Source organism: Leptidea sinapis, chromosome 46 (genome assembly GCF_905404315.1).
Source record: "Leptidea sinapis chromosome 46, ilLepSina1.1, whole genome shotgun sequence".
Lineage (NCBI taxonomy): Eukaryota > Metazoa > Arthropoda > Insecta > Lepidoptera > Pieridae > Leptidea > Leptidea sinapis.
In genome coordinates, this window is record NC_066310.1 from 7,476,326 (window position 1) to 7,489,430 (window position 13,105).

Sequence of the window (13,105 nt, forward strand, 5' to 3'; positions counted from 1 at the left end):
GCTGGCGAAGCATCTTGAATTTTAAGTTACTAGGTACTGAGTCCCAACCGCCTTTTGATATAAAAAAATAGACTCAGTTAATTCCATCCTTAGTAGTACCACGTTCTGGAGTATTGTAGGATCTACATACCTTTTCCCGACATTCTTGTTTATGACTTCATTGTAAAGTGTTTTATTGTTGACAGAATAGTGGCATACCTTTGTTTGTTTACAGTTTGTGCGGATTGATTTGATTATGATTTATTTCCTTTTTTGTAACTTCCATAGACTTACTAAATTTAATACAAATGATTTAAGTTTTCTTTAGTGCTAATTCCGCCAATATTTGTTCCGTAAATATTGCCGGAATTAACACTAAAGAAAACTTAAATCATTTGTATAATTATGGATTTCCGCAAAGTAACGCCTAATTCAATAAATTTATTAAATTTAACTAAATTTTCAACTTATGGGTATTTTACTTTGAAAAGAATTTATTACTGTCCTGTCCTGTCCAACACAGACATGCTGGCCCTGGTTTCTTCCTTTAACGTCAAACCTTCAATATATTCTAATAGAGCATATGATTGGTTTGCCGTTCAAGTTTTGTCATTTGTCACAACTCCAAAAAGTAACACGTTTTGGAGTGATTTCTTGAGCCAGAAGTTAGATAAGAATAGTCGAATGCGACCCATTCTGAGATACTAAACATATATAATCTGTAAAAATTTACGAATTTGTCTGTTTAGCATAGTCATACAATGGCCAGAATAACAAAACTGAATTCAATTCAGGTTTGTTTTGTTTATGTTATGCATTGGAATCCAGGTCAATTAGAAACTGGCGTTAGGCTGCCCTATCCGGACGGGACATTTAAATAGGCATAAAATCCTTGACTCATACCGAGCGATAACGGCCTACCAATGGTATGCTAATTTATATTTTATATTATGTACCACTTAATAAAGCTTGGTGGCAAAACATATACAGACTTATATATACTACAAGTTAAGTTTTTTAGTTTATAGCTGATGTTAATTGATACGCACTGTCAATGCAGTGCCGCTCAGAATTATTGAAAAAACCCAAAAATTCTGAGTGGCACTACAATAATTGCGCTCGTCACCTTGGGACAAGATGTTAAGTCTCATTTGCCCAATAATTTCACTAGCTACGGCGCAGCGCTTCAGACAGAAACACACTAATGCTTACACATTACAGCTTCACGGCAGAAATAGGCGCCTTTGTGGTATATTATAGCCGTTATTCTATGCAAAGGAGCCTCCCGCTAGTATGAGTGCTCGTCTTTTGGTTACCAGTAGGAGGCTTGTACACGTTGCTCTCTCAGTGGGTATCATATTGGGCCTTTTTCTGTCTTGAGGCAGTAATGTGCAAATATTATTGTTTTGCGTTTAAAGGGCGATGTAGCTTGCGAAATTACTGGGCTAATGATATTATCTCGTTTTAAAGTAACGAGCGCAGTTGTATAGTGTTAGGTTAATTGTATTTTAGGCATCGTAGGACAACTGGGGCATTTGATGGGGGCTTACTTAAGATTGCTGATCGAGTTTCTATGTATTCACGACCTGTTAGGGAGACTCTCAAACTTAATTTACCAGAGTGAGGCTTCTTTGCACAGGATGCCGGTGAATATCTACGCCTTTTTTACCGCTAAACAGTAGTTGATTACTTTTTTTTTAGAGGAGGAAATTTACGTACTTAAGACCCCGAAAACGGGGGGTTAGGCATAACAAGTTTAATGTTTTTCCTGGTGTTAACATTATGATTAACACAATTTCTAGCAAAAACGCTAATGTTAATAAACCATTTTTGCTTCAGTAGTAAGATTCTAAGAGATTAATAATTTTGCCTTTAATAAACTTTGGAGTTAAGATGAGCTGTCAGGTATATGCCCAACATTTTTGCCCACATGTGACATTATGTTGCACGCTAGTGGGCGGACGCGTGGGATGTTTTGATAGGCGTCCTAATTTACACACGTAATATTATGCACGCTTTTACATAATGTTTGTTTCTATCTTGCAATCAAATTGTTAACAAACTCTTGTTAAATTGATTCATTAAAGATTCTACAGAGCAATGGGATACACTCTTTATGATCCAGTTTATCGAATTGTTGGAGTTTTGCCTCTCAAGATTCAGAGTAGAAAGCATTCTTTATTTTTCTCCATGTTCGGATTACTGTAATGTTGGTGGGTGGATTGTATAATTTAATATACACATTATGTAACTTAATAAATTAGATGATAAAAATTAAAATCGGAACAAAAAGACTCTGCTATCAAGTAGGTACCTATCTACAGATGGCATTTCTTATTTTTTTAGCTTTGTACCACACAGTACTGAATTATGGAACGAGTACCTATTATTGATCTAGATTAGATTGTAAGAACGAGGGATAGATCTGATGGTAATCCCTTACTACTTAGATTATTTTATAGGATTAGATAAACTGTGACAGCTGTGAAAACGTCGAGTGTAAGACGTAGCTTGTCACGCACACTAAAGTAATAAACCTAGCCTGTTTTCATCGGTTGTTAGCCGCAAGAGGCTCTATTTAGAAGTTTACTTATATATTATCTTAGACTTACTAAATCAGTAATTATGAAATAAATATCGAATGGGAAATGCACCGCGGTTAATAATCATAGCTTTTTTTCTGAGAGTAAGAAATGCGATCAGCAAGACGTGCACTTGATGGTAGTACTTCCTGCTCATTACAATGCAGTGCTGCTCGAGATTCTATGTAGAATCTAAAATCTGAGTGGAACTGAGAGCGCTTTCCTGAGACATAAGATTAGCCTAGTAAAATTCCTAACTACGATGCCTTCAAACAGAAGCACACATTGTGCTTGATGGCAGAAAAAGGTGCTGCAGAATCCACCAATGGTTATGGGATGTAACGTGGCTTCAGTACAGTGCAGCCCTGTTTCACTGCGGCCAATGTGATCTATTGTGATAGCCACTGTTAACTATAGCTCACTGATAAGATTGAAAATTGAAGAATTCGACTTCCCAAAGATATGATTCGTTTACGCATTAAAGCATTCAGAGAGGATGTGTAACGGGATTTCATCTGCACTATTACAGAATCTAAACGCTCTGCAATCTCTGAGACTTAATATTGAGAGGTATTTGTTTAATCTGCAGTGCCCAGTTAAGGGTTCTTACATGCGCAGCCTTTTGCTGAAGGCTTGGTTAAAGGTTACCCGCCAAACTGACTTCCGCAGCGCAAACAAACCCCCCCGTGTTAAAAAAGCTAAGTTTGGGATACTTCGCAATAGGTGTTAAAGTTTTAATAAAAACTCGATATATTGCGATTTTAAGTAACCTCCCACAAAGTGAGCCACATAATTGTCCAACTATTCCCAAAAGTGAAATATATAACTTAATTTTACAAAATAAACTCATATATCTAAATACCAATCCGAAACTCTTAATTAAGCAGTAAGTAATTACTTTCATTCAGTATTTTGTTTCAATTTAATCATTTAAAGGCTTATCAGCTCATTACCAGCCTTACAATCGACTTAAAATACTACACCACTTGTAATCAGATCTTGAGAAGTCACTCTAAGTCTTCAATGGCTTCACTTAGGCACTTTATAAATCATATTACATTTGCTTTGTGACTTTGAGTAGCATTAGTATGGAATTTAACCTTGACTCATGTATCAATGATTTTATTTTCTCTTGTTATTGTATTGTTTCAAACAGAATAATAATAAACTGTAAGACTGCATAATGATGTGTTGTGGGTCTTGCCAAAGCTCTAAATAAATAAAACAAGTGTTTAGGTGTCCAATAGTGCCCAAAACCTATATTACGAAATTTGTTTTCTCAAAAATCTAACGTACATAACACAATAACCTTGCGTAATTTGATGAAATTTTTAATAAATAAAAATGGAATCCCACCTTTCCATAGCGTATTATTTTAAAATACCCTTTTTTATTTAATCGTTTGATGTGTTTTGGATTAAGACGATAGCCTCGCTGCCAAGTTCTAATAATATCTCTGCTATCAAGTGTCTGTGCCTAGAAATTCTTTTCGCCGTATTTCCTGTTCGATAATTATTATGTAACATGCAAAAAAGTACGTAGGATATACTTACAAGTGTCACTTATTGCATACCACCTAAAAGGTCGACAACCCACCTAAATCCTCTGCTTTTGCAAGATACCTAGTGTTGGCAATAGGTAGGTACTTCCTATTCTTCGATAAAAAAACTAATCCATACCAATTTTACCTTCGTACGACACGCCACAAGTTAGGATATCATCCCCACCATCTGGATGTGTGGCGGTCCTCCACAGTGCGGTTTTCAAGGAGCTTTCTTCCTCGTACTACAACGCTGTGGAATTGGCTTCCTTGTGCGGTGTTTCCGGGACGATACGACATGGGTACCTTTAAAAAAAGCGCGTACACCTTCCTTAAAGGCCGGCAACGCTCTTGTGATTCCTCTGGTGTTGCAAGAGAATGTGGGCAGCGGTGATAACTTAACACCAGGTGACCCGTACGCTCGTTTGTCCTCCTATTCCATAAAAAAAAAAATACGTTATTGGGCCGACATTAATACTGTCAGGTGACAACAGTTTTGTTATTTCATTCAAAACTAAGATAATCACTTTAATTTATTTTGATCCATATAATATGTTTTATTATGCCAATAAATCGTAATTAATGGAACGGTAAATTAAGATAATATTGCGGTATAATATAGGAATATATTACATGTTAGCTACAAAATATGCATACATCTACAGCTACCTACTCATTGCAGTTACACGGTTTAACTGGCCTTGAACAAACGGCTTATAAGGTCGGCTATCTTTGTATACCTATGTGAAAGTATTTACTTGTGAATAGGATCTGTCGTCGTACTAAGTCTCGGTACACTAAGGCTAAGTTCTATATTGACACACTTTTACACAAATTATCTTGCCCTAAACTAGGTATAGCCTGTACTATGGGTACAAGACAACGATATATTTAATACAATATACACACTTAAACATTCATAAATACTTATAAACATCCACGACTCGGAAACAAACATTCATATTCATCATATAAATGTTTGCACCGAGATTCGAACCTGGGACCTCTAGCTCATTAGGCAGGATCACTAACCACTGGGCTATAGGCGTCGTCATCTTTAGAGCGTACTTCTTTTCAGATTTTCCTCAGACTTTACTAACGTAAAACTTATAGAGCAAGAGCCACGATGTTAAGTGTCTGGTAATGATTATCGTGATTTTTAATAATATTCTGAAGGTAATACCGAAAAATCGCACTTTATTATTTGATGTATTTAGATCGGTATTTTACATACCTTTAGTATCGTTTACCTGCCTAACCCAAACTCCATAATGGTCCATCGTTCTTACTTGTGTTGGGAGCATGCGCTGACAAACTTTTAGCTGTTATAAAATAACGTAGATCCGGGGTTCACGAGCTCTTAGACTATTAGGTGAGTATAAGCTTAGCGTAATCTTTGATTTCGTTTTTATAGTCAGTTGACATCTGAAATTATGCCGAGATTAAACTAAGACAGCCCAATGCAAAAGCAAAGTTCGTGTTTTATTACACTCGGCTAAGTTTTTCGTAACTAAATTATTTAATTAAGTACGTGTGGCTCCGTACTATCGTACAAATGATAACATAACGAATTGGACAAGTTGGTTTTCCACTATTAACATTTCCGATGTACGATCGGAAGAACAGAAACTGAGTGATATACTTCCCTTACTCTCTGGATGCGGAATCATTTTTATGATCCAAGTTAGCGAGTGCTAGGCTATCGGCGTGAGGAGCTGTTATTTTTTTTTAATTTATGACAATAAAGGACGAGACATGCGGGACGTTCGTTCAGCTGGTGGTAATTAATACGCCCTGCCCATTACAATAATTGGAAATTTGGAATGATTTTCTTTCATTCTCGTCTTAAAGTCTCGCAACGCTCTTGAGACAGCCTAGGGAAACTCTCTAAAAAAAGCGATTCACTCGATTATATGAAACGTGCAGTCATTGATGGATTGACAGATGACGGCTATAATCTTGTAAAAACAGAGATAGCGGAAATCCACTACTATTTAAGCGCTTTCAAACTTAGCCGGATTATACTTCGTCGCCAATCGCCATACTGTAGTTTCTATTATTTCAAACATTATGTCAAATGACTTATACTTTCATACTAAACTAAATTTCACATTTTAAGTGGGCAATCCCGCCTTATTTTTAGAGTTTACATTCTCTTTGCTCTTGAGATTTCTTTAATTTATAAAATAACAAAAAATACATAATTTCTTTAGTTAGTAGTTAGTATTAAGGCTTATAAAACTATCTACATGTTTATCATTCCGGTCAGCTTCCGTCACTGATGTATTCGAAGAAATTCTCGAAAGCAGCACATTATTGTAACATCAGTATTGGCATCGAGTAACGTATTAACATCCATCGTATTAGACACGCATTCTTGTACATTGGTCACATTTGATCGCTATAGTTTCACTTTTATTTGTGAATCTGGAAGATTCTACATGAGTAATGATCAATTTGTTATATTTAAAGTGATAACCCTCACTTCTATGATTAATAAACAAATAAAATTGGAAAAACAAAATTTTTTCAGAGTTGAACAAAGCATACAAGATTTTATGACGATACGTCACTCGAACGATTAGCTCAGCTGGTTAGAGCACTGTCACGGAACGCCAGAGGTCGTGGGTTCGAGTCCCACATCGTTAATAAAATTTTGTTTCTCAAATTTTATTTGTGTATGGGTAATAATGATAAACAATCTAATGCTTTATATTACAAAATTTTCCTCTTTGTTTACGTAACAACCTGGCCATTGATTTTACGCATAATCTAATTCGTTTAAAATATCAGGAACATTAGTTTTCTTTTTAGCATGAGCTAGCTACATGCCACTGAAAGTATGGTCGATGTCTCGTAGTAGACTATCGGCTGTTCCCAATATACTATCTACAAATAGAGATAAATTACTACCTTCTACTGTCAGTAATTAGCTGTTAATAATCTGAAACTGTCCCAATATACCCGATAAGTCATTCTTATCGCCTCATATTGGCACGCGTGAATTAAATTTCCATACAAACTTCTATCGCTGGTAAGCTATACGTCGTCCAATTGACAGACAGCGTGTACGGATAAGGTGAGTTACCGTCGATAAGTTTATTGGGACAGAAAAGTCAACGATAGTTACGATTTTTATCTCAAGTAAGAGATAGACTGAATATTGGGAACGGCCGTATATGTCCCATAAATCGTAACAGATCGGAGATAAATTTTGACAGCCTGTGTCTTAGTACCTACTAGTGAATAAGAGTGCGGAGTGTCTTGACTATACAATTATATTAAACTAGCTGACCCGACAGACGTTGTTCTGTATATAATAAATTAAATAATATTTTTATATGAATTTGTCAATAATATTATATCATAACATCAAAAATTACTTCGTAAAATATGCACCCTGCTGTCGTAATGAAATTGTTTCACAGCAGAACTGTCAAACCGTGCGTCAATAAATTCTCGCATAGAAATTATGTATGGACACATCAAAGGAAAAACAAATTTGTTGTTTTTATTTAATTTAGCAGGATTTTCCTATTTTTTCACCTTTTAGACCTTCTCTGGACTTCCACAAATAATTCAAGACAAAGATTAGCCAAATCGGTCCAGCCGTTCACGAGTTTTAGCGAGACTAACGAACAGCAATTCATTTTTATATATATAGATAGATGATAACTACCTATGTTTAAACTCTTCATTATTATTCTACTAGCTGATGCCCGCGACTTCGTCCGCGTAGATTAAGGATTTTAAAAAATAATAAGTAAGTTTGGAATTGAAGATTATCTCATGTCCTATTCCAGTTCCGGTTCCCGTTTTCACTCCCATTCCCAACATATTATTATATGAATCTTATTTCGAGGAAGATTGCTATGGGAAACTAAAACTAATATACATAAAATGTAGCCTATGTCCTAGCTGTAGTCGTTTTACCTAATTTCATCAAAATCGGTTCCGTAGTAGCTCCGGCGTAAAAGCGGAACAAACAAATTTACATTCACATTTATAATATTATTGTTGGTACATATTATGGGCGCCTGTTGCCTCTACCAACGATTGTCTTATCACTCTGAATACTTGATGAAAGAGAGAGAGTGAGAGATGTTGATCATGTTTTTGATAGAAGTTAGATTTTAACTAAAAAAAGGTTTGTCTCTGTTGCTGTCGATATTTTTTTATCATTTCAATGGAGGTGTGTATGATGAGTTATTTCCCACAATAAAATCAACAATTTCTTAAATTATTTGAGTTGGAATTTTCAAAACACATTTAAAAGCTTTTATAAAAATAACTGATGCACACGGTATATCAATCTTTACCTGAGACGTATTTGTATAATTTTTTTTAGTGAAAATAAGGGTCATGTCCATTACAATGCAGTGCCGCTCGTCACCTTGAGTCACTAGATGCTAAGTCTCATTTGCCCAGTAATTTAACTAGCTACGGCGCCCTTCAGACCGAAACACAGTGATGGTTACACATTACTGCTTCACGGCAGAAATAGGCGCCAAATATATGAAACTTTATTAATTGTTATATTATTAATTTCAGACTGCAGAAAGAAACTCTGGCTGGGAGACACACAGAGTGAGGCTGAACCGAGTGTCAGGGTATGGCTTCGGCATCGCGGTGTCTGGGGGTAGGGACAACCCACACTTCGCCAGCGGAGACCCCTCCATAGCAGTGTCTGATGTTCTTCGGGGGGGCCCAGCAGAAGATAAACTGCAGTACGTAGATTTTTGTATTTTTACTGTCTTAATCATATCATCCATTGATCAGAATTACTATTTTAAGTATTAAACTGCTTATCCCTTATTTTTAACTAAACTGACCGAACTTAAAAGGGATTAGCCACAATCGGTTGGAGTTATTTTAAATTAAACGGTTAGAGAATTACTCCGCGATTTAGCGCACGTAAATTTCATAGGCTTAAACTTTTTGTAAATGGAATTCATTTTTTTTTATAATAGCAGCCTTAGGTACATATAGTTATAGTTATAAAACAAGAGCTATCTCCAGTATAAAATTGGCAAAAATATTTAAAAAATGGTTTACTGGCACGAACTTACGTTCCGCGCATAAAGTATCAGTTTTTTATTAACCTTACAAAGATACACTTTATTTATATTTTATAATTATAGATACGTAACCTTATTTTATTGTTATGAATGGATACTTTAAATTCCATCTTAACAGCCCTCTCAGTCTGTCGTCAACACGACCATGGTTGAAAACCTAGTTGTTTCTTCCAGCACAAAGTTTGCAAAGCGAAACCAGATTAATTGATGCTGAACGCTTGGATCCAAAATGACAAACAGAGTGTGGGAATTTTAAAAAGCTGGTTTCAGGATTGTTTACCATTTCGAATCTTCGATCTTCGATGTTGTTGACTTTAAGAGCGCTTTCGCACTAAGTCCGATCCGAATCCGATCCATACCCGTAAAAATACGGTCCGGTGTAGTCGCAGAAATATTTCTAACGCTTGGCGAATAGAAATCGGATGACAGAAGCCGGGTCTAGTGCGTAAACTACAATAGAAATAGTTCTTCGGCTATTTCGGACCGTGTTTTCACGGATACGACTCGGATTCGGATCGAACGTACATTATGAACTGTCAATCAAATTTTAGGTACAGTTTGAGTAAAAAGCATATATATGAACTACCACTGAGTACGGATGGAATCTTTCGTATTAACCTCTACGAAATTTGTATTTTTGCTTTTATAGAAACCTATTAGTTCAAAATTATTAAAAAAAAATATCTGTTAAAACGAAACGTTCGAGCGTTAACATTAAAAGTATGACGGGTTTGCCGCTCTTGACTCTCAGGTGACGGGTGCAGTACAATATGATCTGGCTCGAGTGCGATGCGTTCAAGTAGTTTTATGATTCGGCACCATCACGGGCACATGATTCCGCTTCTGTCACACATCCACATTAAAAACATCTCGGGATTATTTTTGCTGTTTTGAGTACCACGCGGCTATATGACTATAAAATGATTATCTTCTCAATTCCAGAGTAAATGACAGGATAGTCTCAGTGAACGGCGTACCACTGGAGAATGTGGAGTACGCTCGTGCTGTGCAGGTCCTTCGAGAGTCAGGAGCTGCAGTGTCGCTGGTGGTGAAGCGTCGAGCTGCCGCACCACCACCGACCGCTCCCACCACAATCAAACTGGCGCTCACCAGAAATGGGAAGAAGGAAGGTGGGCATTCAGACTAGGATTTATAAATTTATATATTTTTTAATGAAAATAAGGGACGAGACGAGCAGCACGTTTGAATTACCACAAAAATTCTGAGCGGCACTACAATTGCGCTCGTCACCTTGAGATATAAGATGTTAAGTCTCATTTTCCCAGTCATTTCACTAGCTACGGCTCCCTTCAGACCGAAACACAGTAATGTTTACACAACTGCTTCACGGCAGAAATAGGCGCCGTTGTCGCACCCATAATCTAGCCGGCTTCCTGTGCAAAGGAGCGTCCCACTGGTAAATATTAATTTGATACTTCACATAGCTATAATATAATATGTAATAAACAATATTCAACGCCAAAATTTAAATATATAAATTGTCTCATAACAACCATCAAACAAGTGGAGAGATTATATTAAAAACAAAACACTTAAGCAACAAGTTGTACTGTACAAGGTAAAGACGCTTTTTAGGGTTCAACACCTCCTAAAAGTTAACTATCAGGAACCCAATTACTAAAACCTCGCTGTCTGTTAGTCCGTCTGTCTGTATGTCAGCTGGCTGCGTTATACAGCTGAAATCTTAACATAGTGTCTATTGATGTATATGAAAACAAAAGGCATTAATTTTTTTTCTCAAAATTGATTCCTTTAGAATTCTTTTTGATGTCATTTCTTATACTACTAGATACCACTACCGCTTCGGAAACAAAAGGCGCTCTGAGAGAGAAGAAGCGGCGCAAGAAACTCTCCCAGCATTCTTTTTTTTTGCGCTCTTTTCAATAAAAATATACAATATTGTACAGTCATTTCTATCGCTATAAAATAATCACAATCTAGTCCCAGGCTGTCCGATCATTTAGATATTCAGCAGTGGAGTAATAGGATTTACGACAGAGCCAATTTTTTTATAAAACATTTAAATTTATTTATAGAGTATGCCTGAACAGTGGCTGGGACTTTATTGTAGAAGTGTATACATTAACCCTTAAAGATATTATGTATCTTATGAAGCCAAAGTTGGAGCAATCTAATATTTATCTTAGGCTATTAATCATTATTCACAAAAGTATTTAAAATTCGATCGTGTTATATACTGTACCATTATACAAAGCCCCTTCAGGTGAGCGTCTCGAAGTTTCCAATAACATACAATTCGCAATCAATCAGGCAGCACCGCATTAAATATGGAAAATGTAAAGTTCTCAGTACACGAAGTAATGACGCAGTAATTTTTCTTCAATTAATGCTAAGCAGAATTATATCAGTTTAATTCTCATTCTTACTAAATTGTTTGCGGCAGCCCTCTTGGATTTCAAAAATGATCACAGAATTGTTCTCTGCACCCTCGAGAACCTCGGACACGATATCCACATTGCCGAAATCATAATTTTGCGCAGCGGCCATCTTGGATTTGAAAAATTATCACAAAATCGTTCTCAGCACCCTCGAGAACCTCGGATACGATATCCACATTGCCGAAATCATAATTTTGCGCAGCGGCCATCTTGGATTTGAAAAATTATCACAAAATCGTTCTCAGCACCCTCGAGAACCTCGGATACGATACCCATAATGTAGTTATCATTTCATGAATACTTATTCATGAAATGAAGAAAGAGAGAGATTTATATTATTTCTCTACCTACACAAAAAAAAATTGTAGTAGGCGTTACTTTGCGGAAATCCATAATTATCCAAATAATTTGAGTTTTCTTTAGTGTTAATTTCGCCAATATTTGTCTGTAAACAATTCGACACGTGTTTCGCCTCTACACGAGGCATCCTCAGGACGTGTTGTCTCGCCAAAATCTGGCACGAGACTAACTACTAGATTTTGGCGAGACAACACGTCCTGAGGATGCCTCGTGTAGAGGCGAAACACGTGTCGAATTGTTTAAAAACAAACACTAAAGAAAACTCAAATCATTTGGATATTTTTCTACACACTTTGTCCATACTTAGCCTGTTGAAATCCAGTGCTATCTGGTGAATTAAATTTTATGAAAAATCCACAAGACATCTGGTAGATTTATTAATTAATAATAGCAAAAAGTTTGGTAATTAAGCTTGTGACTCAGCTCCTGTCATCGTCTGTATGCGAATTTCAGTTTCCCTTCATAGGTTTTTCGGTATAAAAATGGAAACCATCAAAGGCGTACCAATTAATTAAGAAATCCACCATTAAGGAATGTTTTTAATTATTTTTTCGTATAATCTAAATGGCTGAATAATCTGGTATTAACTAAAAAACATTATAACAATTGTTTTGCAAAGAAACAAAACAGAAATTGATATCGGTATACTAAAAAGTTCGTATATTTACATCTAGTAATATTATCTGTTAGCTGTTGATATGAGTACAGTTCCATTTTAATACTTACATATTTATATTAATAAAGGGACCAGATGTTTGATATTTGTGTGAATTTAGTTACGCCTACGTCTCTCTGACCTTTAGAATAATCCTAATAAATTATTAACACTGTTTGTAATATGCGTATTTAAATACGTAGATATTCTACAGTAAAATAACTTTTAAGGCTATACATACTATTCGTAGTTTTATAACCGGTGGGAGGTTCCTTTGCGCAGGATGCCGGATTATGGGTACCACAACGGCGCCTATTTCTGCCGTGAAGCAGTATTGTGTAAGCATAACTGTGCTTCGGTCTGAAGGGCGCCGTAGCTAGTGAAATTACTGGGCAAATGAGACTTAACATCTTACGTCTCAAGGTGACGGGTGCAATTGTAGTGCCGCTCAGAATTTTTGGGTTATTCAAGAATCCTGAGCGGCACTGCAT

General features: G+C 36.2%; 1 protein-coding gene across 10 annotated transcripts in view; it reads left to right on the plus strand.

Annotated features, from left to right (window-relative positions):
* LOC126977821 (tight junction protein ZO-1) overlaps positions 1-13,105 on the plus strand; it is a 159,286-nt gene that overhangs the window by 105,798 nt on the left and 40,383 nt on the right. For all 10 annotated transcript variants that reach the window (XR_007732437.1, XM_050826432.1, XM_050826422.1 and 7 more), the window contains 2 exons: positions 8,653-8,828; positions 10,122-10,309. Coding sequence is in view for 9 of the 10 variants with exons in the window: in XM_050826432.1 (XP_050682389.1) it covers positions 8,653-8,828; positions 10,122-10,309 (364 nt within the window). In the remaining variant the exon portion in view is untranslated. The remainder of the gene's footprint in view (positions 1-8,652; positions 8,829-10,121; positions 10,310-13,105) is intronic.